Below are 27,344 nucleotides of genomic sequence, written 5' to 3'. Positions count from 1 at the left end.
TTTGTTTGCTTATTTTTTGGTCACACCTAGGAATTATTCCTGGCAGGCGTGGGGGACCATATGGTGTGACAGGGGTAGAACCTGGGTCTGCTGTGTGCAGGCAAATGCCCTGCCTGCTGTGCTATCACTCTGGTCTCCAGGAAGAGACTTTTTGTTTTTGGGTCACACCCAGCATCACTCAGGGGTGACTCCTGGCTCTGCACTCAGAAATCACTCTTGGCATACACGGGGATCATATAGGATACTGGAAATCAAACTGAAGTCTTTCCAGGGTTGGATGTATATAAGGCAAACGCCCTACTACTGTGCTATAGCTCTGGCCCCAGGAAGAGACTTATTATTGTGATACAGTTAAGGGTAGTTGTTAAGTGATCTTTAGAGAGAAGAAATAGGGCTCTAGCTGGTTGATTGGTCATGAGAAAGACTTCTCCTATTCCCTGGTGTTTGAATCTACAGTTTGAATGTACAGTGGTACACCCAGGCCACAGCACCAGTCATGAAGATAGCCGTCTGTCTACTGTAGGGAAGGCTGGGTTTCCCAAGCAGGATCTGAGGAAGGGAAGTATAAAATGATTGGGGGGTATGTCAAAGTCAGACACCCCCAGAGTGACAGCTGCATTTACATGCTCAATCCCTCTTGGGCAAGTGGGAAGGCGAGAAGACACAGAGACAGATAGTCTCAACCAAGGTCACACAGCTGAAAAGCAAATGAGTGTCCTTCAACTTCCAGAAACGGAAAGTGCAAGTCCTTAAGGAAATAAATTGTCCGTTCTCTCCAATTTCATGACCTCAAGACCCAGAGAAAGCAAGCCTTAAGTTCTGTGCCAAAGAGTTGGGTTCTTTCTACCTTCCTTGGAAAAAGAGTTAGCAACAAAACTCTTTTAAGTGCTCCTTCTCACTACCCACAATTGTAGATATAAGTGTGGGGTATAGAGATGAGGCACAATTAAATATCCTTCAAAAATGCTTCTTTACTTACTTTTGGTCACACATGGTAGAGTTTGAGATTTATTCCAGTGCTAGGTCAGGGGCCACTCTTGGCTTGAAGGAACATGCAATGTCAGGGATTAAACCTGTGCAAAGCATAAGCCATTTCCCTCAGCCTCTCAGAAGCATTCCTGAAACCTCCCAGTAATTGTCACTTGTCTCTTTTGCAAACAAGTGTTCTTTGGGACAGTGAAAGTGAGCTGGGTTCCTGTGGGTTGGTTCTAAACAGAACATAGTGTTGTGATATGCCAGGAGAGGTGTGACAGGGAGACAACCAAGAATTCCCAGAATGAAGACCCTGAGAGAGGGTCAAACTCAGGTTTCTACCTCCAAGAGACAAAGGACAGCCAGAGCAAGGCTTTCTCTACTTATCAGGAGGATCTCTGACCCTAACAGTTATCGACACTTGTGTCCTGAGCTTCACCTCTCTAACCTCTAGACCTGGGTGTGCCAGTCTCTAGAGTCCCAATCCAGCTCAATAAAAGCTTCTTTCTCTTTCTCCTGCAGGTCCCCTATCTGTGGCTCCCTGGCTTCTCAAATAAGCCCTGATCAGGAAGCATTTTCTTTAATACATTCTCTAGTTTTACTGGACATTGCTCTCTTTTTTTGAGGGGGTGGAATTTGGGCTACACCCCATGGCACTCAGGGGTTATTCCTGGCTCTGCCCTTAGAAATCACTCCTGGCAGGCTCAGGGGACCATATAAGATGCCAGGAATCAAACTCAGGTCTGTCCCAGGTCAGCTGCATGCAAGGCAAATGCCCTACTGCTGTGCTATCTCTCCGGCCTCTACTGAACATTTCTCAAAGGACAGACAATATAAAATGCAGGCGAGAAAAAGGTCTTTTAAATAAGCAAACATTAAGAGGGTAGGCCAAAGAGGTGGCCCAGGGTTCTATACTGTAAAAGAAATAAAAACAGGGTAGTGGTGGATTCGGGGGAAAAAAACAAAACAAAATAGAAGAATTCCTCCCAGAAAATACCAGCTGTTGCTTACCGTAGGATTACCTTAAACCACATTGCCTCAATGTGATCTAACCCAGACATCAGGGTCTGCTCTGCGACCTCCTTCGCCTACAAAGACAATGACATAACAGGGGCAATTAGTGTTGAGAGCAAGCGGAGTGAACATCACTAATAGAAAGAGCCCTTCCAACAGGAGAATACTGTGCCCTCCCATCCACATGACCGCCACTGCACACATCAATAGATTAAGGAGAAATAATAATATATAAAAATATATATAATTTTTTCAGGCAGGGTTCACAGGCAACACTTACAGGTAGGTGGCCACTAACTAGCAGGGATGATGATGCCATGGATAAAGTTCTAGAAATGTGCTAGTTTCTCACCAGCCCTGCCCTTGGGCCTGGGCCTGGCTACAGTCTACAAAGTTTCTGACCATCCTAAAAATATTGAAGTTCTTAGAGGCACAAAAGATCCATTAAAAGATAAAGGTGTGGGAACTAGATACTAAAGGATACCCCACTGTTTTACACAAGCTTTCAGCCATAGGGCTGAGAAATCCAAGTTCAGTGAGGAGAGGAGAAGGCAAGAGCTGGTGACTATGCTACAGTCTCTCTGATATCTACCTCATACACAACCTTTCCAATGTCAAATGGCTTCCTTCAGGAAAGGTCCTATTGGCATTGGGAGGCCTCAAGCCGACGCTTCATCTCCTTACTGGGTCAGATATAGGAATCCAACTCAGCAGGGCAGGTGAACCCAAAACAGCAAGGAAGGTAATGGTCAGAGAAAGAGAACATATGTGCAAGTCTAGGAAAGGCAAGTGAAACTTTCTAATTTTCAGCTGTTTTCTGAAAACTGAATTACGGGAAATCAAACAATAAATATACCTATTATAATTCACAGTAAAACCTACATTTCCCCTTTATGTTTAACTCTGAAAAGACTGTTTGAAAAGTATTGGGTGAATCAATATGGTGTACAATGACTTTTTTGTTTGTTTTTGGGTCACACCCGGCAGTGCTCAGGGGTTACTCCTGGCTCTGCGCTCAGAAATTGCAGGCATGGAGGACCATATGGGATGCAGGCATTTGAACCACCGTCCATCCTATAAGCTGCATGCAAGGTAAATGCCCTATGGCTATGCTATCTCTCTGGCCCATACAATGACATTTTAAAAATAAAACCAGGTGTTTTATTAAAACAAAGATATTCTGGTGACCCAGTGGCTCAGTCACAGGAAGTTTAAACTCAGCACTTATCTAAAGCAGTGCTTGGTTTTTCACAGAAATTTCCTGCCAGCCTGAGAAAGCTACTCTCACTTAAATGACACATGACTGGATCACACAGAGGCACTACTATAAATATTGATAAGAAAATATTTTATTTTAATTAAATAACATTTATTTTTGCATAGAAGTCTGAAAAATATTTATATTTTACTAGGTTTTTCAGTGCCAAAAATTGAACCCAGTCTCCAGCATGCAAGATATATATATGTATATATGTATACATATATATATAACATATCATTATATCACTGAGATTTAAAAATTAGAGTTAAAAAGCTGTTGATAGTGAGCTTCAGTCATACAATGTTCCAATACTCATCCCAAGGTATATGTTTTACCACTGACTTCAATATTTCTATAGTTTTTTCTGACCTGTGAGTATAAAAAAGTTGAGAAATTGTTCCCCTTAAGGCTTCTATTTGTCTGATGCAAGCTCCATGAGGCTCAAGCCCACATAAAACTCAGTACCAAAGATAAAATCATATGAGAAGTTTTCCATTACAACTCTAAGGGAAAGAAAGGTAGTATTTAAATTACCTTTGTTAGACTGGAAGTTTTAGCATAACATGCAATGCCAGCCAAAACAGCCTCAATAACAGCAACATAGACCTGTGACAAGAGCCTACTATAAAAACAAAAAATCAGGGTTAACTACAGCATCAGCATCACAAGGTTTCATCAAAAGCAGCATGCACATAAATGGTTTTCACCTGAGACTGATTTTTAAACAGGAGAAAAGCATGCAAAATGGAACATTAATTTCTAAGCCTTTTGAAAGCTATGTGCCCTTCTAACTTATAGTTTATTTTTATTAAATCTTCACAAGAAAATCCAGTTAATTCTGCTCAAAAGACCACCCCTTCCTATGTGTGATGCAGCAGAAAAAAACTGTGGGCTCCTGATCTCTCTGCGTTGAAACAGCCTTAGTGTCTCATTTCTACAGGCTGCTCTCCAGGGACGAACCATACCACTCCCTATGTTCTTTCCAGGTTCGTTCAAGACTGATTGCTACTATACCCACAATAATCTACTGGGACATCTCAGGGGTCAAAGAAATTACTTGATATAGAAGTAGCCGTGTTTCACTGCATTCAAATTAATAGCCACAGCCCACTTTCCAAACACGTTACCTAACCTAAACAAAGGGTCACCACCCCAAAGAAGACTACAATTAAAAAAAAAGATTTGCATTTATGCATAATTTATTCCTGGGTTGTAAATGTTTGCTTCATCTGTTTCTTCTGGGAAATCTTATTTCTCTCTTCTGTGCTGCTGCCTCCTCTTCTGCTTTAGGAACAATCTGCTCCTTTTGAGTAAGGATCCTCTCCATGTGGTAGAGAATCAGGTGGGGCTGAATCTGGCAGTGAGCCTGTAATACTTCCTTCTGTCACAAATGCTGGGGGGTTGGTTCACCTGAGATTGACATCTATACCATAAACAAAGCCTGACTCTGCAATTGTCAGCAAGTACAGTAACAACCTAGCACTTGTTTTGAGGTACTAACTCTGTGTCCAGTCCCATAGTTTGGCCTGGGCACCCCTGCCAACTCCACCCTCTCCTCTTCTGAGCTGTCTCTTTCACCCTAAATTTCTCACCATACAGTACATAAAGTATATATAAGGTTGTCTGTCTTTGTGGTCTAGTCCACCCTTTCAGAGGGGTCTTCCTATATAGCCCGAGGGTCAAAACCCATTCTAGATACTGATCTCGGAACCCTAGCTTCTGGAAGGGCACAACTTCAAGCTGAGCACAGCTGGCATAGAAGCATAAGCAGGCAGAAGCAAGACACTATATACTCACCTACATATGAAAAGTAGTTGACTTCTGATAAGGTGACGATATGAACTACTATAAAGTATGCATATCTATGCTACAACTATATAGCTACATAAAACCTAAATGGTGACTTCTACTAAAACCCAGAAAGATAAGGTATTGAACCTGAACCTTCAACATACCATACATGCACTAGCTACTGAGCCATTTTTCCAGCCCCAGAATAAATTAAGATACTAATGGATAGCACCAGAGAGAAGAAATTATGGCTGATTTTATTTTATTTTCAATTTTCCAATTGTTCTTATTTATTTTATTTTTGGATTTTGAGCCACACCCGGTGACGCTCAGGGATTACTCCTATCTCTGCACTCAGAAATCACTCCTGGCTTGGGGGACCACATGGGATGCCGGGGGATTGAACCGCTGTCCATCCCTAGGTCAGCCGTGTGCAAGGCAAGCACCTTACCACTGTGCCACTACTCCAGCCCCTTTCCAATTTTTCTGAGTCTCTTACCACCATTCTATTTTTTTCCAATACAATTTTTCTCTGAGGAGGGGTTGAGTGCTTAGTGCTCACTCACTCCTGAAAGTAGTGCTCTGGGGACTATATGCAATGAAGGAGATCCAACTTGGGTCTGCTGTGTATATGGAAAGTGCTCTACCCTCTGTACTTTACTTCTCTTTCAATTATATTTTTGTGGTTCTAGGCTCAAGATTCTAGGTCAGTGATTTTGGAATGACCAGAGCCTGAGAAAACATCTGACAAAATTTTTAAGATGATGTTTTGTGGCCTGTCCCTGTTTGCCCTTGGGAAACACTGGTCTAGAGATCACTAATCTAAACTGGGATGTTAGATTAGTTAATAACAACTCTTATGTTCTTATTTCGGAAGGGAAACGCCTTCCGGGTATTCAGTACATTCCAGTCTTATTATTAAATGCATTGTGTTCTCCCAAATAAATGCTTCAGTGCTTACTCCCAATGTAACTGTGGAGAAAGAAGCTCGAGTTCTAAAGAAAGGAGCAGATGGAAAAGTGGGCAGTGTCTGAGCCTGGCCTCTGGGCTGAAAGACAGGGTGAGGGATTCAGCAAAGACACTTTGCTTTGCTTTGCTCACCTCACATCAGACACCCTACCCAGTGCTGATCTCAAAAGGTAGGGAAAAATGGGCCTGGAGAGATAGCACAGCGGTGTTTGCCTTGCAAGCAGCCGATCCAGGACCAAAGGTGGTTGGTTCGAATCCCGGTGTCCCATATGGTCCCCTGTGCCTGCCAGGAGCTATTTCTGAGCAGACAGCCAGGAGTAACCCCTGAGCGCTGCAGGGTGTGACCCAAAAACCAAAAAAAAAAAAAAAAAAAAAAAAGATAGGGAAAAGGACATTCAGACCTTCTAAATAACCTTTAAAAAAGTGAAAATGAAGACTTACATTTGCTCAGTTTTCTTAGGGGGCTTGCTGTCTTCACCTGTGAAAAAGAACAGGTAATAAGAATCTGACAAGAGTATAGGAGAGGCAAACACTTCACGAGGAAGCTAAAATTTCTCTATTTAGTTTGAAGATGATATCAAAAACCAATTATTTTGCCTTTATAGTTACAGTGTAAACACAGACAATAGTGAAACTCAGCTTCTCACAGTATCCTCCTGAACCTGTACCATTTTCCCTCACAACGCCCATGCTGACAACCCAGAACCACCACTAAACACAGAGAAGACATGTAAAGCACCGGTTCTAGAATGGGTTGGATTTATTTCTCTCTCTTTTTTTTTTTTTTTTTTGGTTTTTGGGCCACACCCTTTTGACGCTCAGGGGTTACTCCTGGCTATGTGCTCAGAAATCGCCCCTGGCTTGGGGGGACCATATGGGACGCCGGGGGATCGAACCGCGGTCCTTCCTTGGCTAGCGCTTGCAAGGCAGACACCTTACCTCCAGCGCCACCTACCCGGCCCCTATTTCTCTCTTTTCTCTCCCTCACCTCTCTCTCACCTCTCCCTCCTCTCCCTCCTCTCTCTCCCTCTCTCTCACTCTCCCTCCCCTCCCTCCCCCCCCTCCCCCCCCCCCCCTCCCCCCCTCTCCTCCCTCCCTCCCCCTCCCTCCCCCCCTCTCTCCCCCCTCCTCTCCCCCTCTCCCTCCCCCCTCTCTCCCCCTCCCTCCCCTCTCTCCTCCCTCCTCCTCCTCCTCTCTCTCCTCTCCTCCTCTCTCTCTCCCTCCTCTCTCCCTCCTCTCTCCTCTCTCTCTCTCTCTCTCTCTCTCTCTCTCTCTCTCTCTCTCTCTCTCGATTGAGCCATGGACTCACATGTGCACAAGGTAATTGCTCTACAACTGAGCCACATTTCTGCCATAAATCTTTTGTTTGTTTTTGGGCCACACCAATGGTGCTTAGAGATTACTTCTGGATCTGCTCTCAGAAATCACTCTTGGCAAGCTCATATGGGATTCTGGGAGTCAAACCTGGGTCGGCTGCATACAAGGCAAACGCCCTACTCACTGTGCTATTACTTAGGCCTTCATAAATATTTTGTTTTACTATTCCTCTTCACTTCCCTTTTGTTGCTATTATGATGACTGGGATGTTTGACACACTTGTTTATCAGGCACACCCATTCTGGTTGTAGTGTTCACCATGGATTGCATATTTTAGTTGTAGTACTTGCACAATCTGACTGCAGCAGGCTGGATAGTTCACACACTTTGTTGGCGCACAGGAGATGCCAAATGGCAGCGCAGCCAGGTTTGTACTTAGCATGTGGGGTGGTGCTGGGGATCAAATTCAGGGTCTCATACCTGCAAGGAAGGCACTCTACCACTGAGCCATACTGGATTCAATTTCAATTTTTCTAAACTAAAAATTATTGGGGGTGGGGAGAAATAGGATATAAAAACTTCTTTAACTTCTGAAATATGACCCAAATCATACTTCATTCAGTCTCTCAATACTACACTCAAGACAAAACCTAGTTTCTGGGGCAGGAGCAATAGCACAGTGGGTAGGGAGTTTGCCTTGCATGCAGCCAACCCAGGTTCAATCCCTAGTATCCAATTGGTCCCCCAAGCTCACCAGGAGTAATTTCTGAGTAGAGGGCCAGGCATAACCACTGAGCTCTGCCAGGTGTGGCCCCAAAAGGCATAAAAATAAAAACAAAAAAACCAACAAACCCTAGTTTCGGATGTGTTTTTTTTTCCTATGGATCAGGGCTGAGGTCCTCATCATTCAATTGACAGGTTCTTTTCCAGGTTGTCCTGGCATGTCTGATTAGACCAGAAAGGGCAGACTCTTGTTAGTCTGTCTGCATGTCTCCACAGCAGGAACCTGGTTCCTGCAAATGGTTTCAATTCATGGGTACCTTCTTCCATGGCCTCCCTTTACTTTCCTTACAAAAACTGTCAAGTAGGCAGCTAAGTCATCCAAACTTACACTGCAACCCATAATTTCCAAATTGTCTCTGACATCTTTGCCTTCCCTCTGATATTGAGCACATAGGTCAGACACATAGGTCGTATTGAGAATTTTTTCTTCCTGAAATATTGTTTTAGTTTTTATTCTTTTGGGCCATACTTGATGGTATTTGGTGTTTAATCCTGGCTCTACACTTAGGAATCACTCCACAGGCTCAGGGAACCATATGGGATGCTGAAGACATAAACTGCGCTAGTCACATGCAAGACAAGAGCCTTAGCTGCAATACTATTTCTTGGGCTTCTCCTGAAATACTTCTATGAGAAATAGAGAGACACAATCAAGTCTCTCCTGCAATCAGATAAGTTACAGGCCTCCAACTTGGGTATCAAACAAGTCTGAATAGGGCCGGAGAGATAGAATGGAGGTAAGGCATTTGCCTTTCATGCAGGACGGTGGTTGGAATCCCGGCATCCCATATGTCCCCTGTGCCTGCCAGGGGCGATTTCTGAGCGTGGAGCCAGGAGTAACCCCTGAGCGCTGCCAGGTGTGACCCAAAAACCAAAAAATAAAATAAAATGAGAAAGTCTGAGTAAAGGCATAAATCACTGATATACTTTTATCTTATGGGAGAGGAACTATTTATAAGATTCTCTATGTAAGTTAAGGAGATGATGACTTTTAGGGACTTACCCAAATAAGGAATGTGAGTAGCTCCAAAAAAGTATGTTCTTGAGCAAGCCAGTGGTCCTTTTGGTGAGACACATTGCACTACCTGGATGTCAAAAAAATGAAATGAAGAAGGAATAGGATTTAGGTATGTATTGCTAATTAAACAAAAATGCATATAAGGAAAGAAATTTTATTACACAAACAACTGATTAAAGGCATTGGAAAAATAGTTATTTATTAAATATAGAAGAAAAAGAAAGTTATCATAATATATAAAAATACTAGCTAAACAAGAAAAAGCATATTCTTCTCTCTCCTTTGCTCCACTTTATGAGAAAGTCACATGATAAAAATGAAGCTGGCATTTTTCTTTTTTGGTTTTGGGTCACACCCGGTGACACTCAGGGGCTACTCCTGGCTATGTGCTCAGAAATCGCTCCTGGCTTGGGGGACCATATGGGATGCCCGGGGATTAAACCTTGGTCTGTCCTAGGTTAGCGCATGCAAGGCAAATGCCCTACCACTTGCACCACTGCTCTGGCCCCAAAGTTGGTATTTTTCTGTTATATTGTATCTATTATAAATTTGAGATACTTTTTTTTTTTTTTTTTTTTTTTTGGTTTTGGGCCATATTCGACAGCGCTCAGAGTGACTTCTGCCTGGCTCTGCACTCCGAAATTTCTACTGGCAGGCTCAGGGGACCATATGGGATGCCAGGGATTGAACCTGAGTCCATCCCAGGTTGGCTGCATGCAAGGCATATACCCTGCCATTGCGTTATATGAAATACATATTTAAAATAAAAACATATTTTGATTATAATTCATCTTTTTTTCTTTTTTTTTTTTTTTGGTTTTTGGTTTTTGGGTCACACCCGGTGGTGCTCAGGGGTACTCCTGGCTGTCTGCTCAGAATTAGCTCCTGGCAGGCACGGGGGACCATATGGGACACCGGGATTCGAACCAAACACCTTTGGTCCTGGATCGGCTGCTTGCAAGGCAAACGCGCTGTGCTATCTCTCCGGGCCCGATTATAATTCATCTTAATGAATAATATCAATAGTGTCATGACCCTAGATAAAAACATATGTACATTTGTTAACTCTTCGTTAATTGGCATATTTCCCCTTTCTTATTTTTAAAAACTGTACTCATGTGAGGGGCCAGAGCAGTGGCACAAGCTGGGTGTCTGCCTTGCAAGCGCTAATTTAGGATGGACCAAGGTTCGATCCCATGGCGACCCATATGGTCCCCTGAGCCAGGAGTGATTTCTGAGCGCATAGCCAGGAGTCCCCAAAACAACAACAAAAATGTACTCATGTGAAACTTGCTTCCTTAGATTATGCTATAAATTAATGTAAGAGTACATTAACAACAAGCTCACTAACTTATTGGTTTTGGGGTGGGATTTTTGAGCCACACTGGCAGTGCCTAAGGGCTATTCCTGACTCTGCTTGGGGTCACTTGTGGTGAGTACTCGGTGATACTTGAAGGGACATATATAATGACAGTGGTGGAACCAGAGTTGATCATATGAGATGCCAATGCCTTATCCCTATCTGGTCCAACATCAAATTGACAATTAAGTCCTAAAATTTTCTAGAAAAAATAGAATTTGCATATAAAACTGCCAAAATAACCTGGATTTTTGTGTTTTATTTTATTTATTTTTTTTGTGTGTTTTATTATCACCAATTAATTTGTAAACTATGCACAGTGGCACATAAATGGAAAAATTATGTTGCCTTTAAATATACTAAATAGGGGCTGGAGATATAATATAGTGGGTAAAGGTTCTTGCACTTGCTCTTTTTACCTGGGCACTTTTTTGGGGGGGTGGGTGGACCACACCTGGTGACAGTAAAGAGATTACTTCTGGCTATGCACACAGAAATCGCACCTGGCTTAGGGGACCATATGGGATGCTGGGGATTGAACCATGGTCCATCCTGGCTCAGCCATGTGCAAGGCAAATGCCCTACCGCTGTACTACCGCTCCGGCCCCTTTACCTGGGTTTTGTCCCTGGCATTCCATGTGGTCCCTCAAGTATCCCTAAGAGTAATTCCTGAATGCAGAACCAGGAATGACCCCTGAGCATTGCTGGCTGTGGTCCCAAAACAAAAACTACATCTAGGGGCCGGAATGATAGCACAACAGTAGGGTGTTTGCCTTATACACAGACTACCTGGGATGGACCTGGGTTCAATACCCAGCATCCCATATGGTCCCCCCAAGGCTGCCAGGAGTGATTTCTGAGCAGAGACAGAAATAACCCCTGAGAATTACCAGGTGTGATCCAATAAACAAACAAACAAACAAAAAAGATCCACAATTATTACAGGATAGTTGTGTAAAATAAAACACTGTGGCTGGGGAGACAGTACAAGGATTAAGATGCTGCCTTGAGCTGGAGTGAGTATGGCATTTGCCTTGCAAAAGGTGAAGCCAGGTTTGATCCCTGGCAACCCTTATGGTCCCTTGAGCCTACCAGGAATGATTTCTGAGCACAGAGCCAGGAGTAACCCCTGAGCACCACCAGGTGTGGCTCAAAAACAACAAACAAACAAAAAAGATACTTCCTGTGTACACCTGTTGGTATTCAAAAGACCATTCAGTGTGAGGGATCAAACTTGGACATCCCACAAGATCTAGCTTACATACTAGCCTTTTGAGCTATCTCCCTGACACATAAATCTTTTTTTTTTTTGTTTTTGGGCCACACCCGGTGAAGCTCAGGGGTTATTCCTGGCTATGAGCTCAAAAATTGCTCCTGGCTTGGGGGACCACATGGGACACAGCGGTCCGAGCTAGGCCAATGCATGCAAGGCAAATACCTTATAGCTTGCACCACCGCTCTGGCCCTGACACATAATTTTTCAAGTCAGAAATGATAAAACAGGCAATAAGAACTGACTAAAAACTGACTTTTTGATATAGTGTTTTTATATTATTCTGACTATGCAGTGGGTTACGCTTAATGTTATCTGAAGCTGCAAATGACAGGGGCTTCAAATTCCTCTGACTAAAACTGCTGTATTTGTCTACCTGTTATCTTTGGATTTTCATAAAACTCATTTGTATTTTGAAGCTATTCTGGAAGTGGGAGTGGGAAGGGAAAACCTGTTTGTGCTTAGGACTCACTCCTGGCAGTTTGAGGGACTATATACCATATGCCAGGGATAGGATGAGGTATGTAGAATGCAAGGTAAGTTCTTTCCCTGTGCTATCTTTCCAGATCCCTACTTTGAAGCATATTTTTCCAGTAAACCACTACTACTATTATCCTGGAGACCTGCTGGTGTGAGGTAAGGTAATGGGGAAGAGGTATTCTTTCCTGAGGGTCTTCGGGGAGTTTAGGTTACACCTAACAGTGCTAAGGTGTTACTCTGGGTTCTGTACTCAGGATCACTCCTGGAAGTACTCAAGGGATTGTATGGGATTCTGGGGATCAAACCCATACCCACTGTACTCTCTGGCCCCTGATCTGAACTTTTTATAATCAATGAACCCACATGTTCCAGTCTAATGTTTCCTTTAAAAGTAAGTAGACAATCTATACTAAGTGCAAAACATTTTTGGTAGATTGCTGGTTTTTTGGACAGAATGATACTGCACACTTAACAAACTACAGTATAGTGTGAATATAACTTCTCCATATACCAGCAAATAAAAACATTTCTTCATTTTACTGGGATATTAGCTTTATTGCATTGATATGGAATTGAACACACAGTCTCTCTGTATCTATGTGAAAATACAAAGTCAATTTCCAAACATTTCTCCGAACTTTGAAACAGTTTCAAGGTTAAATCAATGTACTACCTGGGAGGTTTCTTTCATCCTATTCCCCGATTCCCTGGTCCATAATGAAACCAATTAAGCCTCGGGTAGTCAAGCCACTTACCATGTGGTTGGCAAAGCTCCCACTAGGACCTGTGCTTCGTACAAGGTGCCCTTCAGAGGGGAAGTTAAAGTTGCCCGCATTCAGATTATCTTTCATCGAGTGATTGCCAAAGAGAACAAATGGCTGCCTATTAGGGCTAGAGTGACAAAAATCATGTAATTAGGAAAGAGATTCCTGACAGGACAATTTCTAATCAGTGAGTTCTCAAGCTTCTCTGAGCAGCATCCTGTAGCCTGAGCAAAGTAGCTGGTATGAAATAGTCCTTACTTGTGGGGAAGGGATACCCAACATCTGTGACTCCCTATGTATCCACTGGGAAACTGGTAATCTAGAGAATAATTAAGCCCAATCCAGGTTTTTGGTGTTTTGTTTTGTTTTGTTTTGTTTTTTGAAGTGGGATGAGGGGGCTGCTCACACCAGCTCAGAGCTTACTACTGGGGCTCTGCACTCAGGCATTTCTCCTGGCAGTGCTCAGGGCACCATAAAGGGATACAGGAGATTGAACCCAAGTGGCTGCATGCAAGGCAAGTGCCCTCCCCACTATACTAACTCTCCAGTCCCACCAAGCCAGGATTTAATTTTATTTTGGTTTTTGGGTCATACCAGTGGTGTTATGGATCTCTCTCTGGCAGGCTTGAGGGACCACATGGAATACTGAGTCAGCCACATGCAAGGCAAGCACTATACCTGCTATACTACCTCAGACCCCAAGGGCCATTTGAATATTTATAACTTAATTTACAGCGCATAGGACACAGGCAGATGGCCTTTGGAACCTGAGCATGTTCCTGGATTTCTCCAGTTCCAGAACTGCGAACAAAATGTCATTTCTAAGCCAAATATTTCATGTTACTATGCTTATTTTTTTTTTTTGAGGGGTGGGGCACACCTAGTGGTAGTCAGGAGTTGTTATTCCTGCCTGGTCTGCACTGCAGAATTATCATTGGTAGGCTTGGTGAACCATATGGGATACTGCGAGATACTGAGATCAAACCTGGGTCAGCTGTTTGCAAGCCAAATACCCTACTTGCTATACTATCACTCAGGGTATCACCTCATGTTATTTTTTGGGGGAGGGTTGGGCCACACCCGGTGAAACTCAGGGGTTAGTCCTGGCTATGCGCTCAGAAATCGCACCTGGCTCAAGGGACAATATGGAATGTTGGGGATTGGACCAGGTCCGTCCTGGGTCAGTCGCGTGCAAGGCAAATGCCCTACCACTGTGCTATTGCTCAGGCCTCCTCATATTATTATTTTATATTCTTTATGTCATACCCAGTGATGCCCAGAGATCGTTCCTGGCAGTGTTCAGAAGACCATATGAAGTTCTGGGGATAGAACACAGTCTACCTTATGCAAGGCATGTGCTCTACCCACTGCAGTATCTCTATCGCCTCCTTAGTTCATGGTATTTTTGCCAGAACAGTCTAAATGAACTAGGTCAGTATCTTTTATTCCCTACCATTTATCTAAATTATCCTTAGTGTCCTTAGAAAATTTCTCTAAATTTTTTTTTTTTTTTTTGGTTTTTGGGCCACACCCAGTGATGCTCAGGGGTTACTCCTGGCTATGCGCTCAGAAGTCGCTCCTGGCTTGGGGGACCATATGGGACACCGGGGGATCGAACCGCGGTCTGTCCAAGGTCAGCACAGGTAAGGCAGGCACCTTACCTCTAGCGCCACTGCCCGGTCCCTCTCTAAATTTCTTTAAAAAAATTCTTTTTTTTTTTTTGTGGTTTTTGGGTCACACCCGGCAGTGCTCAGGGGTTTTTCCTGGCTCCGTGCTCAGAAATTGCTCCTGGCATGCACGGGGGGACCATATGGGACGCCGGGATTTGAACCGATGACCTTCTGCATGAAAGGTAAATGCCTTACCTCCATGCTATCTCTCCGGCCCCTTTAAAAAAATTCTTTGCATTTCTTTCATTACTCTTAAAAATACTTCCTTGACGGGTCTGGAATGATAGCATAGGGTGTTTGCCTTGAACCTGGGAAACCCAGGTTCGATCCCCAGCATTCTATATGGTCCCCAGAGCCTGCCAAGAATATTTCTGAGCACAGAGTCAGGAGTAATCCCTGAGCACCACTGGGTGCGCCTTAAAAGCAATAAAAACAACAAAAATGCTTTTTGGACTTCAGGCAAACAAGAGCTCTTAAAAGTGGCCATGATATTTATTAATTTTCACATATTTCAGATTTTTTTCTATAGCTTCATTCAAACTAAAAGACACTTTGAGCAGAAAAAAGTGAGTCAGTCTAATGTGTCTGTCTCCCTACTGGATGGGACTAGAACTGGGTTAGAAAAGTGAAGAAAGGGGGCCGGAGAGATAGCATGGAGGTAAGGCATTTGCCTTTCATGCAGAAGGTCGGTGGTTCGAATCCTGGCATCCCATATGGTCCCCTGAGTGCAGAGCCAGGAGTATCACCTGGTACAGCCCTTCCAAAACAGAAATCAAATAGAAAAATCTGTAAATACAGACAATTTTACAAAGTATGGATTCTTAATAAGCAAGGACTAAATTAAACTCAAATTTTCCTGATTCTAATATCTGGATTTAGATGTTCCCCAATATTTAACCCACTTTACCTACTACCATTTACCCTTTACCAAGAACCTTACCTGTTTTCAGTTATATGACTGGAGATCATTCCATGGCTGAAGTAACTTCTGAATGGCTAAAAAAAAAAAAAAGCCATAAGACCAAAATTTTATAAAACATTAACCCCGCCTCTCAACATATGTCTGCATGTGTGAAAGTGTGAATAAGTAGGAGAACTATATTTGTAGATAATTTTAAGAAGATGAATAAGAAAATGAATTTTGGAAATAAGTAGCAAAAAAATTGCAAAGGGAAAAATGACTTTAAAAAAAATAAAGAGGGGCCGGAGAGATAGCATGGAGGTAAGGCGTTTGCCTTTCATGCAGAAGGTCATCGGTTCGAATCCCGGCGTCCCATATGGTCCCCCCCGTGCCTGCCAGGAGCAATTTCTGAGCATGGAGCCAGGAATAACCCCTGAGCACTGCCGGGTGTGACCCAAAAATCACAAAAAAAAAAGAAAAAAGAAAAAAAGAAAAAAGGAGGAGGGGCCGGAGAGGTGGCGCTAGAGGTAAGGTATCTGCCTTGCAGGCGCAAAGACAGACGGACGCTAGCAAGGACAGATGGACAGATGGACCGCCCAGGGGCAATTTTCTTTTTTTTTGGTTTTTGGGCCACACCCGTTTGATGCTCAGGGATTACTCCTGGCTATAGGCTCAGAAATCGCCCCTGGCTAGGGGGGACCATATGGGCCACTGGGGATCGAACTGCGGTCCGTCCTACTCTAGCGCTTGCAAGGCAGATACCTTACCTTTAGCACCACCTTCCTGGCCCCGCAATTTCTTCTTTTTTTTTGTTTTGTTTTGTTTTTTTGTTTTTGGGTCACACCCGGCGTTGCTCAGGGGTTACTCCTCACTGTCTGCTCAGAAATAGCTCCTCGCAGGCACGGGGGACCATATGGGACACCAGGATTCGAACCAACCACCTTTGGTCCTGGATCGGCTGCTTGCAAGGCAAATGCTGCAATGCTATCTCTCCGGGCCCCCAGGGGCAATTTCTGAGCCCTTAGCCAGGAGTAATCCCTGGGCGTCAAACGGGTGTGGCCCAAAAACCAAAAACCAAAAAAAAAGGAAAAAGAAAAAAGAAGGAATGGGCCGGATCAATAGCACAGTGGTAGGGCAATTGCCTTGTATGCAGCTGATCCAGGAAGGACCTCGGTTTGATCCTCGAAGTCCGATATGGTCCCCCAAGCCAGGAGCAATTTCTCAGCGCATATTCTGGAGAACCCCTGAGCGTCACCAAGTGTGGCCCAAAAAGAAAAAAGAAAAAAAAAAGAAAAGGGGACGGAGAGATAGCATGGAGGTAAGGCATTTGCCTTGCATGCAGAAGTTCGGTGGTTCGAATCCCGGCATCCCATATGGTTCCCTGAGCCTGCCAGGAATGATTTCTGAGCATAGAGCCAGAAAAAAATAAAAAAATAAAAAAAAGAAAGAAAAAAAAGAAGGAATAATTACATAGTAACTACTGAAAGGGTTTTGAACTAAACATGATCTATAGTTCATAATACTGTGAGAATGCATGCTATTTTAATTTTCTACTACAGGGGCTAAAGTGATAGTACAAAGAGTAGGTACTTATTATGCCCTGAACCCACTTGTTCTAGGTTCAATTCCCAGAGACCAATATAGTCCCCCAAATGATGCCAGGAGTAATTCCTGAGAGCAGAGCCAGGAGTAAGCACTGAGCATTACTAGAAGTGGCTTCAGAACAATAATAACAAAATTCTCCAACACTTTCAACAGGTAAGTACAATTAATTATGAGTTATTTTATTAGGCAGGATTCCAAGCAGTGTTCAGTGACCCATAATCCATACCTGAGAATACCTGGCCTTGCTGTTAAGATTCAGTGTTCAAATCTGGTATAATGGGGACCAGGTCACACCAGAGGTGCTGGGGTGGGTGGGGAGCCATGTAATTTGAGGGATTGTTTGGGACTTCCACATACACTTCAACTCTTTGAGGTATATCTCTCACTCTAGTAAACTTTAAGTAAGCTGCATAAATAAAAATAATAGCAGTCTATCACAGAATTTTTGATACATGTAAAATTAAAATGAATGAAAAATCACATTAACTCCAGCTCCCAAGTCCAGGAGTTTGGCTTGTTCTGGGCCACACAGAGCACAGGAGAATTGAGAGATGTAATGCAAGCCCAACATGGTGGGTGTTCTCAGTTGAATTGTAGACTAACTTGAGACAACCTCAGTTTACTCAAGTCTTTGCCTGAATCCAGTTACTTTCTCACTATTTACCGAAGAAAGCAAGCTTGGCATGACTAGGCTGAACTTTTAAAGGTATGCTAATCATGCACAGAAAGTCATTGCTAGGCTTGCTAATTAATGCCTGATAGACTCTTCACTTTCAGAAGCACCATCATGTTGAAATCCAAGTGTCCGCCTTATTAAAACTGGCAAAGGAAAAAAAAAACAACAAAGACTTGCTTTCATAGGGGCTGGCATGGTTCTAAAAACTTCTTAACATATATAACAAAGCTAAAAGAACGATGCCCAAAATAAAGACTAGCAGCGTTGCATTAAGAAAAAATTAATTTGGGCCCGGAGAGATAGCACAGTGGTGTTTGCCTTGCAAGCAGCCGATCCAGGACCAAAGGTGGTTGGTTCGAATCCCGGTGTCCCATATGGTCCCCCGTGCCTGCCAGGAGCTATTTCTGAGCAGACAGCCAGGAGTAACCCCTGAGCACCGCCGGGTGTGACCCAAAAACCAAAAAAAAGAAAAAAAAAAAAGAAAAAATTAATTTAAAAAGAACAATAAATAAATCAACAATTTATTATTTAGCATTTTCCTTACATACCTCTCCCGCCTGAGACTCAGAAAGTTCCAGCAGGAAGGGAATTTCTGTATCAAAATTAGCAAAGAAGTTCGACCATTGATGTTCGAAAGTCACCAAATCCTAGAAGAAAATAATGACGATGATGTGTTTGGTCATATAAAGTAGGCACTATAAAAACCAGAACAGTAAAATGACATCTGATTTCAAAATACAAGATTATTTAAGTATGTTGTTTTAAAAGGTAGTGGCATTTGTGGTGAACTTAAAAATAAGCCAGTGAAAGAAATCATATAAAATAACACCTGATATGTTATCCATTTACATAAAATACTCAGACGAAGTAAATCTAAAGCGTCTAATCTATTGATTAGTGGTTTGAAACTGTCTATTTAAGTTAAGGATAAAGCAACATTTTTTGCACAGATGAAAATTTTTTTTTTTTTTGGTTTTTGGGCCACACCCGGCGATGCTCAGGGGTTACTCCTGGCTGTCTGCTCAGAAATAGCTCCTGGCAGGCACGGGGGACCATATGGGACACCGGGATTCGAACCAACCACCTTTGGTCCTGGATCGGCTGCTTGCAAGGCAAACACCGCTGTGCTATCTCTCCGGGCCCAGATGAAAATTTTTTAAAATTCAACTGTGATGGTGACTATACAACCCCAATTTACTCAGTTACTGAACTGTACTTTAAAATTGTACAGTGAAAATGAGTTTTATGGTTGATAAACTATAGCCAAGAGTTGGGACAGTGTGTCTTAAATTGTTTTCCAAATCTCTTGGGAAAATCAAGTTATACTAATAGCAGAGCTTACCAAGCAGGACTTGCGAGGGTTAAGTGAGCTAAAACCAGTTTTAGGTTTGTAGACAGAAAAGTAATACACGCTTTTCATAAAAGTACATTAAACCCTGGACATTTTCCCTATTAGCTTGATTTAAGTCCTCAGTTTCCTTAAAATGTTGGCCATATTCCTTTTCCTTAACAACAGATATGAGTTCTGTCATTTTAAGGTTTCCGCTCTTTCTGTCAAGTTTAGACACAACTCCTTAAATGGGCTTTAATAACCACAGGACTGAGAAACTGGCTCTTTGAATTAAACAACTTCTGAGCGACAAAACTTTGCAGAAATTCCAAGGTAGATTGTGAAATAGTAACACATTTGTCACCTCAAATTAAATCTTAGGTAAAAGGCTACTTTTAGGGTATCCAGCTGGATATGGAGGGACAAGAAAGGAAAGGTTACTTCTGGGCCAGAGTGATAGCATAGAAGAAGGGTGTTTGTCTTGCAAGCAGCAGACCTAGTGTGGATTCGGGTTCGATTCCCGGCATCCCAGATGGTCTCCCGAGCCTGCCAGGGACAATTTCTGAACACAGAGCCAGGAGTAAACCCTGAGCACCACTGGGTGTGGCCCAAAGACAAAACAAAAAACTAAAAAAGAAAAAGGTTACTTCATAGGAGGGTCCTAAAAGTTGCTCTCGGTTTACCTCAATAGGATTTTCTCCATCAGGCCTGTTCTATTACTCCCTATTCCTCCATGATGAGCTCTTTGAGTAGGAAATAGCCAGATTTGAGTCAGCATCCATTTCTGAAATGAACTGACAGTGAGGACTAGTAGAACAAAAAAGGGAAGTATCACCACAATAAAAATTTTAAAAAAAACTTAAAAAAAAGGGAAAGTAACATATTTGGGTTTTTTTTTTTTGGGGGGGGGGTGGCTGGGCCACACCCAGTGGCGCTCAGGGGTTTCTTCTAGCTCTGTGCTCAGACTTACTCCTGGCAGGCTCAAGGGACCATATGGGATGCTGGGGAGTGAACCCGGATCAGTCTTGTGCAAGGCAAATGCCCTACCCCAATGTGCTATCACTCCAGCCACCAGGGAAGTACCTTTTATAAAAGGGTTTTCCCTTATGCTAAAATCCAAGAAAGGGGTAAAGGACTATTTTAAAAGGCAGTAGCCAGAGACAGAATGATAACATAGCAAGGTAGGGCCTTGTACTCAAATGATCTGGGCTGCATTCAAGGCTAGTTATCTAATTGCTACACAATTTCTTTAGAGCCTGATCTCCCTTCTTTATTTCAGATACTTAAACATCTTTTTTTTTTTTTTTCAGAAGACACACCCAGTGGCACTGGGAGAAAATTCCTGGTTCTGTGGGTGATGGTGATAGTCGGGAGTCACTCCTAGTGGTACTGGGGATCGAAAAAAGGATTCCATGGGGTTGAAGAAAGTGAAGATGCTTGCCTTGTACACGGTCAGTCCTAGTGCCATCCTGGCACCCTGTGGACCACAAAGAGTGGTTCCTGAGCAGAGTCAGGAATAAGCCCTGATCACAGCTGAGTGTGACCAAAAAAAATTAGGAAAAACAAAATGAAACAAAACAAAAATCAAACACAGGACTCCTATATAAAAAGTATGTGGGTGTTCGCTTCGGCAGCACATATACTAAAATTGGAACGATACAGAGAAGATTAGCATGGCCCCTGCGCAAGGATGACACGCAAATTCGTGAAGTGTTCCATATTTTTTAAAAACGAAACAAAAAAAAAGTATGTGGGGGAGCTGGAGAAATAGCATGGAGATGGTGCGTTTGCCTTTTATGCAGAAGGACGGTGGTTCAAATCCCGGCATCCCATATGGTCCCCCGTGCTGCCAGGAGCGATTTCTGAGCCTAAAAAGCCAGGAGTAACCCCTGAACGCTGCCGGGTGTAGCACCCCCCAAAAAACAAGAAAAAAAAAGATGTGGGGGGCCGGAGAGATAGCATGGAGGAGGTAAGGCGTTTGCCTTGCATGCAGAAGGATGGTGGTTTGAATCCCAGCATCCCATATGGTTCCCCGAGCCTGCTAGGAGTCATTTCTGAGTGTAGAGCCAGAAAAAAAAAAAAAGAAAGAAAGAGAGAGAGAGAGAGAGAGAGAGAGAGAGAGAGAGAGAGAGAAAAGGAAGGAAGGATGGAAGGAAGGAAGGAAGGAAGGAAGGAAGGAAGGAAGGAAGGAAGGAAGGAAGGAAGGAAGGAAGGAAAGAAGAAGAAGAAAGAAAAGAAAGAAAGAAAGAAAAGAAGAAAGAAAGAAGAAAAGAAAGAAACAGAAAGAAAGAAAGAAAGAAAGAAAGAAAGAAAGAAAGAAAGAAAGAAAGAAAGAAAGAAAGAAAGAAAAGTATGTGACACCATAAAAAGTATGTGCTTTATAATTTTATATTTCCTTTTTTATTTTTTGTTTTTTGTTTTTTGGGCCACACATGGTGACAGACGCTCAGGGTTTGCTCCTGGCTATGTGCTTAGAAATCGCTCCTGGCTTGGGGGACCATATGGGATGCCAGGGGATCAACTGCGGTCTGTCCTAGGCTAGTGCAGGCAAGGCAGATGCCTTACCACTTGTGCCACCGCTCTGGCCCCAACTATTTCCTTTCTTAATCATGGATCAAATTTTGTTTCTTTACAGCTATATTTATTATTTCTTTCTTTTTTTTTTTTGGTTTTTGGGCCACACCCTGTGACGCTCAGGGGTTACTCCTGGCTATGCGCTCAGAAGTTGCTCCTGGCTTCTTGGGGGACCATATGGGACGCCGGGGGATCGAACCGAGGTCCGTCCTAGGCTAGCGCAGGCAAGGCAGGCACCTTACCTCCAGCGCCACCGCCCGGCCCCATATTATTTCTTATTATATTCCAGACATTTTAGATAAGAGACAGTCAAGGGCCCAGAGAGTTCAGTGCGGAGGAGTCTTGCCTTGTAAGGCACTGACCTGGGTTTGATCCCTGGCACAGCATTAGTCTTCCAACCAATGCTAGGAGTGATCCCTAAGCACAGAGCCAGGAGTATATCCTAAACGCAGTGGGGTGTGGCCCAGAAACAAAGAGAGAAGACAATTGGGCTAAAAATATTTCACAGAAGCCAGAGAGATAGTGCAAAGGTAAAGGAATATGCCTTACATGTGGACAACTCAGGCTTGATTCCCAGTAAAAGGTCCCCAAGTCATACCAAGAATAAATAAAGAGCACTACTAAGTGTAGCCCAAAGCACCCCCCAAATAAATAAAATAAACATAGGGGCTGGAGATATAGCATGGAGGTAGGGCATTTGCCTTGCATGCAGAAGGACAGTGGTTCGAATCCTGGCATCCCATATGGTTCCCCCAAGCCTGCTAGGTGCAGTTTCTGAGAGTAGAGCCAGGAGGAACCCTTGAGTGCTGCTGGGTGTAAACCAAAAACAAAACAAAAAAAAAACAATAACAAAAAACAAAACAAAAAACCTTTAAAAGTACATGTTTTCTTGGCCCCTGAGTATAACAATGAGAAGGAAAGAAATGAGTGGAGGAGGAGAAACATAAATATGATAAGATAGGGGATAGGGGCCAAGAGTGCATTGGTGGTGTTAAGAAAGGACAGACTAGGGCCCGGAGAGATAGCACAGCGGCGTTTGCCTTGCAAGCAGTCGATCCAGGACCAAAGGTGGTTGGTTCGAATCCCGGTGTCCCGTATGGTCCCCCGTGCCTGCCAGGAGCTATTTCTGAGCAGACAGCCAGGAGTAACCTCTGAGCAATGCCGGGTGTGACCTAAAAAAACAAAAACCAAAAAAAAAAAAAAAAAAAAAGAAAGGACAGACTGGGGCCGGAGCAGTGGCACAAGTGATAGGGCGCTTGCCTTGCACACGTTAACCTAGAACAAACTGCATGCAGTTTGATCCCCTGGCGTCCCGTATGGTCCCCCACGCCAGGAGCAATTTCTGAGCATATAACCAGAAGTAACCTCTGAACGTCACCGGTGTGGCCCAAAAACAAACAAACAAAAAAGAAAGGACAAGACTAAATATCCAAGCCAAAGTCAACAACAATGAGATTATGAGACTCAGACCCTAACAATCAAAACTTAAAATTTGGGGCCGGGAAGGTGGTGCTAGAGGGAAGGTGTCTGCCTTGCAGGTGCTAGCATAGGACCACGGTTCAATCCCCCGGCATCCCATAGGGTCCCCCCAAGCCAGGGGCGATTTCTGAGCGCATAGCCAGGAGTAACCCCTGAGCAGCAAACAGGTGTGGCCCCCCCAAAAAAAAAAACAAAAACAAAAAAAACTTAAAAAATGTTTTTTGTTTGTTTTTTGGGTCACACCCGGCAACACTCAGGGGTTCCTCCTGGCTCTGTGCTCAGAAATCGCTAATGGCAGGCTCAGGGGACCAGATGGGATGCCAGGATTCAAACCACCATCCTTCTGCACAGAAGGCAAACACCTTATCTCCATGCTATGTCTCTGGCCTCCCAAAAAATTTTTTAACTAAAAAAAAAAGTATATATTTACTTTTCAGAAGATACACTCTTTTGTTAGATCAGTAGAATAGGAGTCTACATTAATCTGTTCTATAATTGATCTAGAATACTATTACTGCATTTGTTATCTAAACAGTTCATCACTGTATTCAATTTTTTTTGTATTCAAATATTTTAGGGCAGAGTTTAAACTTCAGCAAAGACTGCTCAAAGCACTGAGTCACCAACTTTCTGAATTCTCTCCCTGCTTTACAAGTTAAGCTGGCTACCAGCTTTAGGGGTTGCTAAGGAGTTGTTGTTGTCAATCCCCTTGGCTCTGTCTAGATGAGATGAGATCTCTGTTCTGCTGCCTTGTACACAGCCTCCAGAGGGCAAACACATAAGAGTCTGTAAAGATTTGGAGTGCCTCCAAGACTTCTCAGCTTTCCAACTCCAATCCAGGTGATAGGCTGAGTGTGAAATGCCTGCCTTGTGCTGGATGATTCTCTGCTCTTCTGCCTGGTCTCTAATCTCTAGTCTACAACCTGAGGTTATAGACTATATACAGGCTTATGGCATGGTAGGAGTGCTGACTCCTCACATGTATCCATTAGAAGCAGCTCTTTGAAAGATGACCTGATTTCTCTTATCCCAGTCTATAGTAGATCCCTCTTTCTCCTACTGCCCTACCAAAAATGGTAATAGCATCCTATAAAAGATCAACTATTAAGAAACAGTTTTTGCAATTTTTCTGTACCTTCACCTCTCAAGTAATATTTAAAATAGTTTAGACTGCTGTTCAGGTTGGTGTGAGAGCACTGACTCAACTTCTGTATCCCTGACAGTGGAAATCCATGGCAAAATTGTTTTCTATTTTTTCCTCTTTTGGGGGAAAGGGATAATGCTAGGGGTTAAATCCAGGGCCTCAAATGTATCTCTTCAGCAAAAGTTTTATTAATAGTCAAGTATTGCTATCTTCCAATTCTCCTCTGTTACATTTAATGTAACACTGTCTAAGAGCTTCCATAAAGTGGGGTGTATAACATGGTCAGGCATATTCTGGCACAAGACATTTCATCTTGTTCTCTTTCCTTGAGAAGAATAGAATGCATTCTGGGGGCCTGGAGAGATAGCACAGCAGCGTTTGCCTTGCAAGCAGCCGATGCAGGACCAAAGGTGGTTGGTTCGAATCCCGGTGTCCCATACGGTCCCCCGTGCCTGCCAGGAGCAATTTCTGAGCAGGCAGCCAGGAGGAACCCCTGAGCACCGCCGAGTCTGACCCAAAAACAAAAAACAAAAACAAAAAAAAAAGAATGCACTCTGGGAACACTGTGGAAGGACGTCGACAATGGTGGTGGAACTGGTCCTGAAACATTGTTTGTCTGAAACTCAATTATGAAGAACTTTGTAAATCACAATGGTTTCAATAAAATAAAGTAAAATAAAATAAAATAAAATAAAATGGCATCCCATGTGGTTTCCTGAGCACCATCAGAAATAATTCCTGAGTGCAGAGTCAGGAGTAATCTTTGAGCACTATCGAATTTAGCCCCAAAACTAATAATAATAATATATTTTTAAAATTCTACTTTATCAAAAGACATTCTCTTAACATGACAGGTTCTTTCCTTTTCTTTTCTTTTCTTTTTTTTTGGTTTTTGGGTCACACCCGACAGCGCTCAGGGGTTCCTCCTGGCTCTATGCTCAGAAATTGTTCCTGGCAGGCTCGGGGGACCATATGGGATGCCGGGATTCGAACCACCATCCTTCTGCATGCAAGGCAAACACCCTACCTCCATGCTATCTCTCCAGCCCCTATTTTCTAATATCTTTTTTTTTTTTTTGGGCCACACCCGGCGGTGCTCAGGGGTTACTCCTGGCTGTCTGCTCAGAAATAGCTCCTGGCAGGCACGGGGGACCATATGGGACACCGGGATTCGGACCAACCACCTTTGCTCCTGGATCGGCTGCTTGCAAGGCAAACGCCGCTGTGCTATCTTTCCGGGCCCTATTTTCTAATATCTTATTTAAAACATGGGCAGTACTTTTCACAAATATGATTCCTAAAGTTTTGGATATCATAGCGCATTTCATGAAAATCCTGCAAGATCCTTTTCCATACAGAGATATATATGGCAGTTAAGAGACATATTGAGCGTAATCAAGGTGAAAACAGTTTACTTGGGACAAAGATATACCCAATCACTTCATCTCTGTCTCAAGTGTTCTCAGGCAGTAGAGCTTTGTACCCACAAACAGGAAGTGCCACCAGGTTTTAAGAATTATTATCTAGCTCTTTACAGAAAGGTTTGCTCACCTATAGGATTACTTTAGTCATAATCTGCCTTTTTTTTTCTTTAATCTTTTCATGCAAGATAAGTACAAAAAATACAAGCTTTGCTTGCTTTTCTAAAGTATCTCAACAGAAAGAATGTTTTTTGGTGGAAACCTAACACTGGACCGGGCAGGTGGCCGGGATCCTACCTCAGGTGAGAATACTTCAGAGTAGTAGAGACAGTTTCACTTTTCCAAATGCCCAAGGAGTTCAAGGTAACCATTAGAGAAATTATATAATTATTTGACTAAAGCAAACTTTATCTTGCATTTCTTCAATTTCTTTAAGTTAAGTATGAAGATTGGCTAAATTAGCTATGATCTAACTTTATTAGTTAAATATAAGTTGTTTCCTTACTTCTGAAAGCAAACTCTCCAGAGACATAGGATCCATCTTGCTGTAGACATTCCATAGATTCAAACTCACATCTTGCAACTGTAACACAAGGGTAAGAACATTGCATCAGTATCAACGAGGATACTCAGAACTCTTTCCCTTTCCCTTCAGAAATGGCTTTCAGTGAAAACTCAAGTATAAGGCCAGAGTGATCATACAGCATGCGGATGACCCAGGTTTGATTTCCAGCATTCCCTGTATTCCATATTATCCCCAAGCTCTGCCAAGAGTAAGCCCTGAACAAGCAAAACAACAACAACAAAAAAAAAAACAAGCGGGGCCAGGCGGTGGCGCTGGAGGTAAGGTGCCTGCCTTGCCTGCGCTAGCCTAGGACGGACCGCGGTTCAATCCCCCGGCGTCCCATATGGTCCCCATATGTTGCCAGGAGCAACTTCTGAGCGCATAGCCAGGAGTAACCCCTGAGCGTCACAGGGTGTGGCCCAAAAACCAAAAACCAAAAAAAAAAAAAAAAAAAAAAAAAAACAAGCAAAAAACCCTTAAATATCAGCATAATAAAGAAAAAATTTACCAATTACCTTAGAACCTATACATATTAATAAATGATGACCCACAGAAGAAAACTATCAATTCAGAAAAAAAATTTTGTTTTTTCTTTTTGTTTGTTTTTGGACCACACCTGGTGATGCTCAGAGTTACTTCTGGTGATGTGCTCAAAAATCACTCCTGGCTTGGGGGAACCCTATGGACACCAGGGGATTGAACCATGGTCCATCCTAGGTCAGCCATTTGCAAGGCAAAAGCCCTACCACTGCGCCACCGCTCTGGCCCCAATTCAGAAATTATTATATATGATTTGAACATCTTTAATAATGAAAATATATACTAATACAAACATATACAGTTTGCTTTTGTTTAAAATAAAATTTAATCAATACATATCTATAATTAAAATAACAGTACTAAAAATGAATCCCCGGGGCTGGAGAGATAGCAAGAAGGTAAGGCGTTTGCCTTGCATGCAGAAGGATGGTGGTTCG

General features: G+C 43.0%; 1 protein-coding gene and 1 non-coding gene across 2 annotated transcripts in view; one reads left to right on the top strand and one right to left on the bottom strand.

Annotated features, from left to right (window-relative positions):
• DNAAF9 (dynein axonemal assembly factor 9) overlaps positions 1 to 27,344 on the bottom strand; it is a 144,523-nt gene that overhangs the window by 68,041 nt on the left and 49,138 nt on the right. The window contains exons 9-16 of the mRNA XM_049779489.1: positions 26,308 to 26,385; positions 18,403 to 18,501; positions 15,613 to 15,668; positions 12,994 to 13,129; positions 9,111 to 9,192; positions 6,449 to 6,485; positions 3,782 to 3,869; positions 1,984 to 2,060 (exon numbers count right to left, since the gene is read on the bottom strand). Coding sequence (XP_049635446.1) covers positions 1,984 to 2,060; positions 3,782 to 3,869; positions 6,449 to 6,485; positions 9,111 to 9,192; positions 12,994 to 13,129; positions 15,613 to 15,668; positions 18,403 to 18,501; positions 26,308 to 26,385 — 653 coding nt within the window. The remainder of the gene's footprint in view (positions 1 to 1,983; positions 2,061 to 3,781; positions 3,870 to 6,448; positions 6,486 to 9,110; positions 9,193 to 12,993; positions 13,130 to 15,612; positions 15,669 to 18,402; positions 18,502 to 26,307; positions 26,386 to 27,344) is intronic.
• On the top strand, positions 20,803 to 20,909 carry LOC126019620 (U6 spliceosomal RNA). Its single transcript, XR_007499253.1, has one exon. It is a non-coding gene; the product is annotated as a U6 spliceosomal RNA (small nuclear RNA).

Source organism: Suncus etruscus, chromosome 9 (assembly GCF_024139225.1).
Source record: "Suncus etruscus isolate mSunEtr1 chromosome 9, mSunEtr1.pri.cur, whole genome shotgun sequence".
Taxonomy (NCBI): Eukaryota; Metazoa; Chordata; class Mammalia; order Eulipotyphla; family Soricidae; genus Suncus; species Suncus etruscus.
The sequence above is the reverse complement of the archived record's forward strand: the minus strand, read 5'-3'. Positions and strand labels throughout refer to the sequence as shown.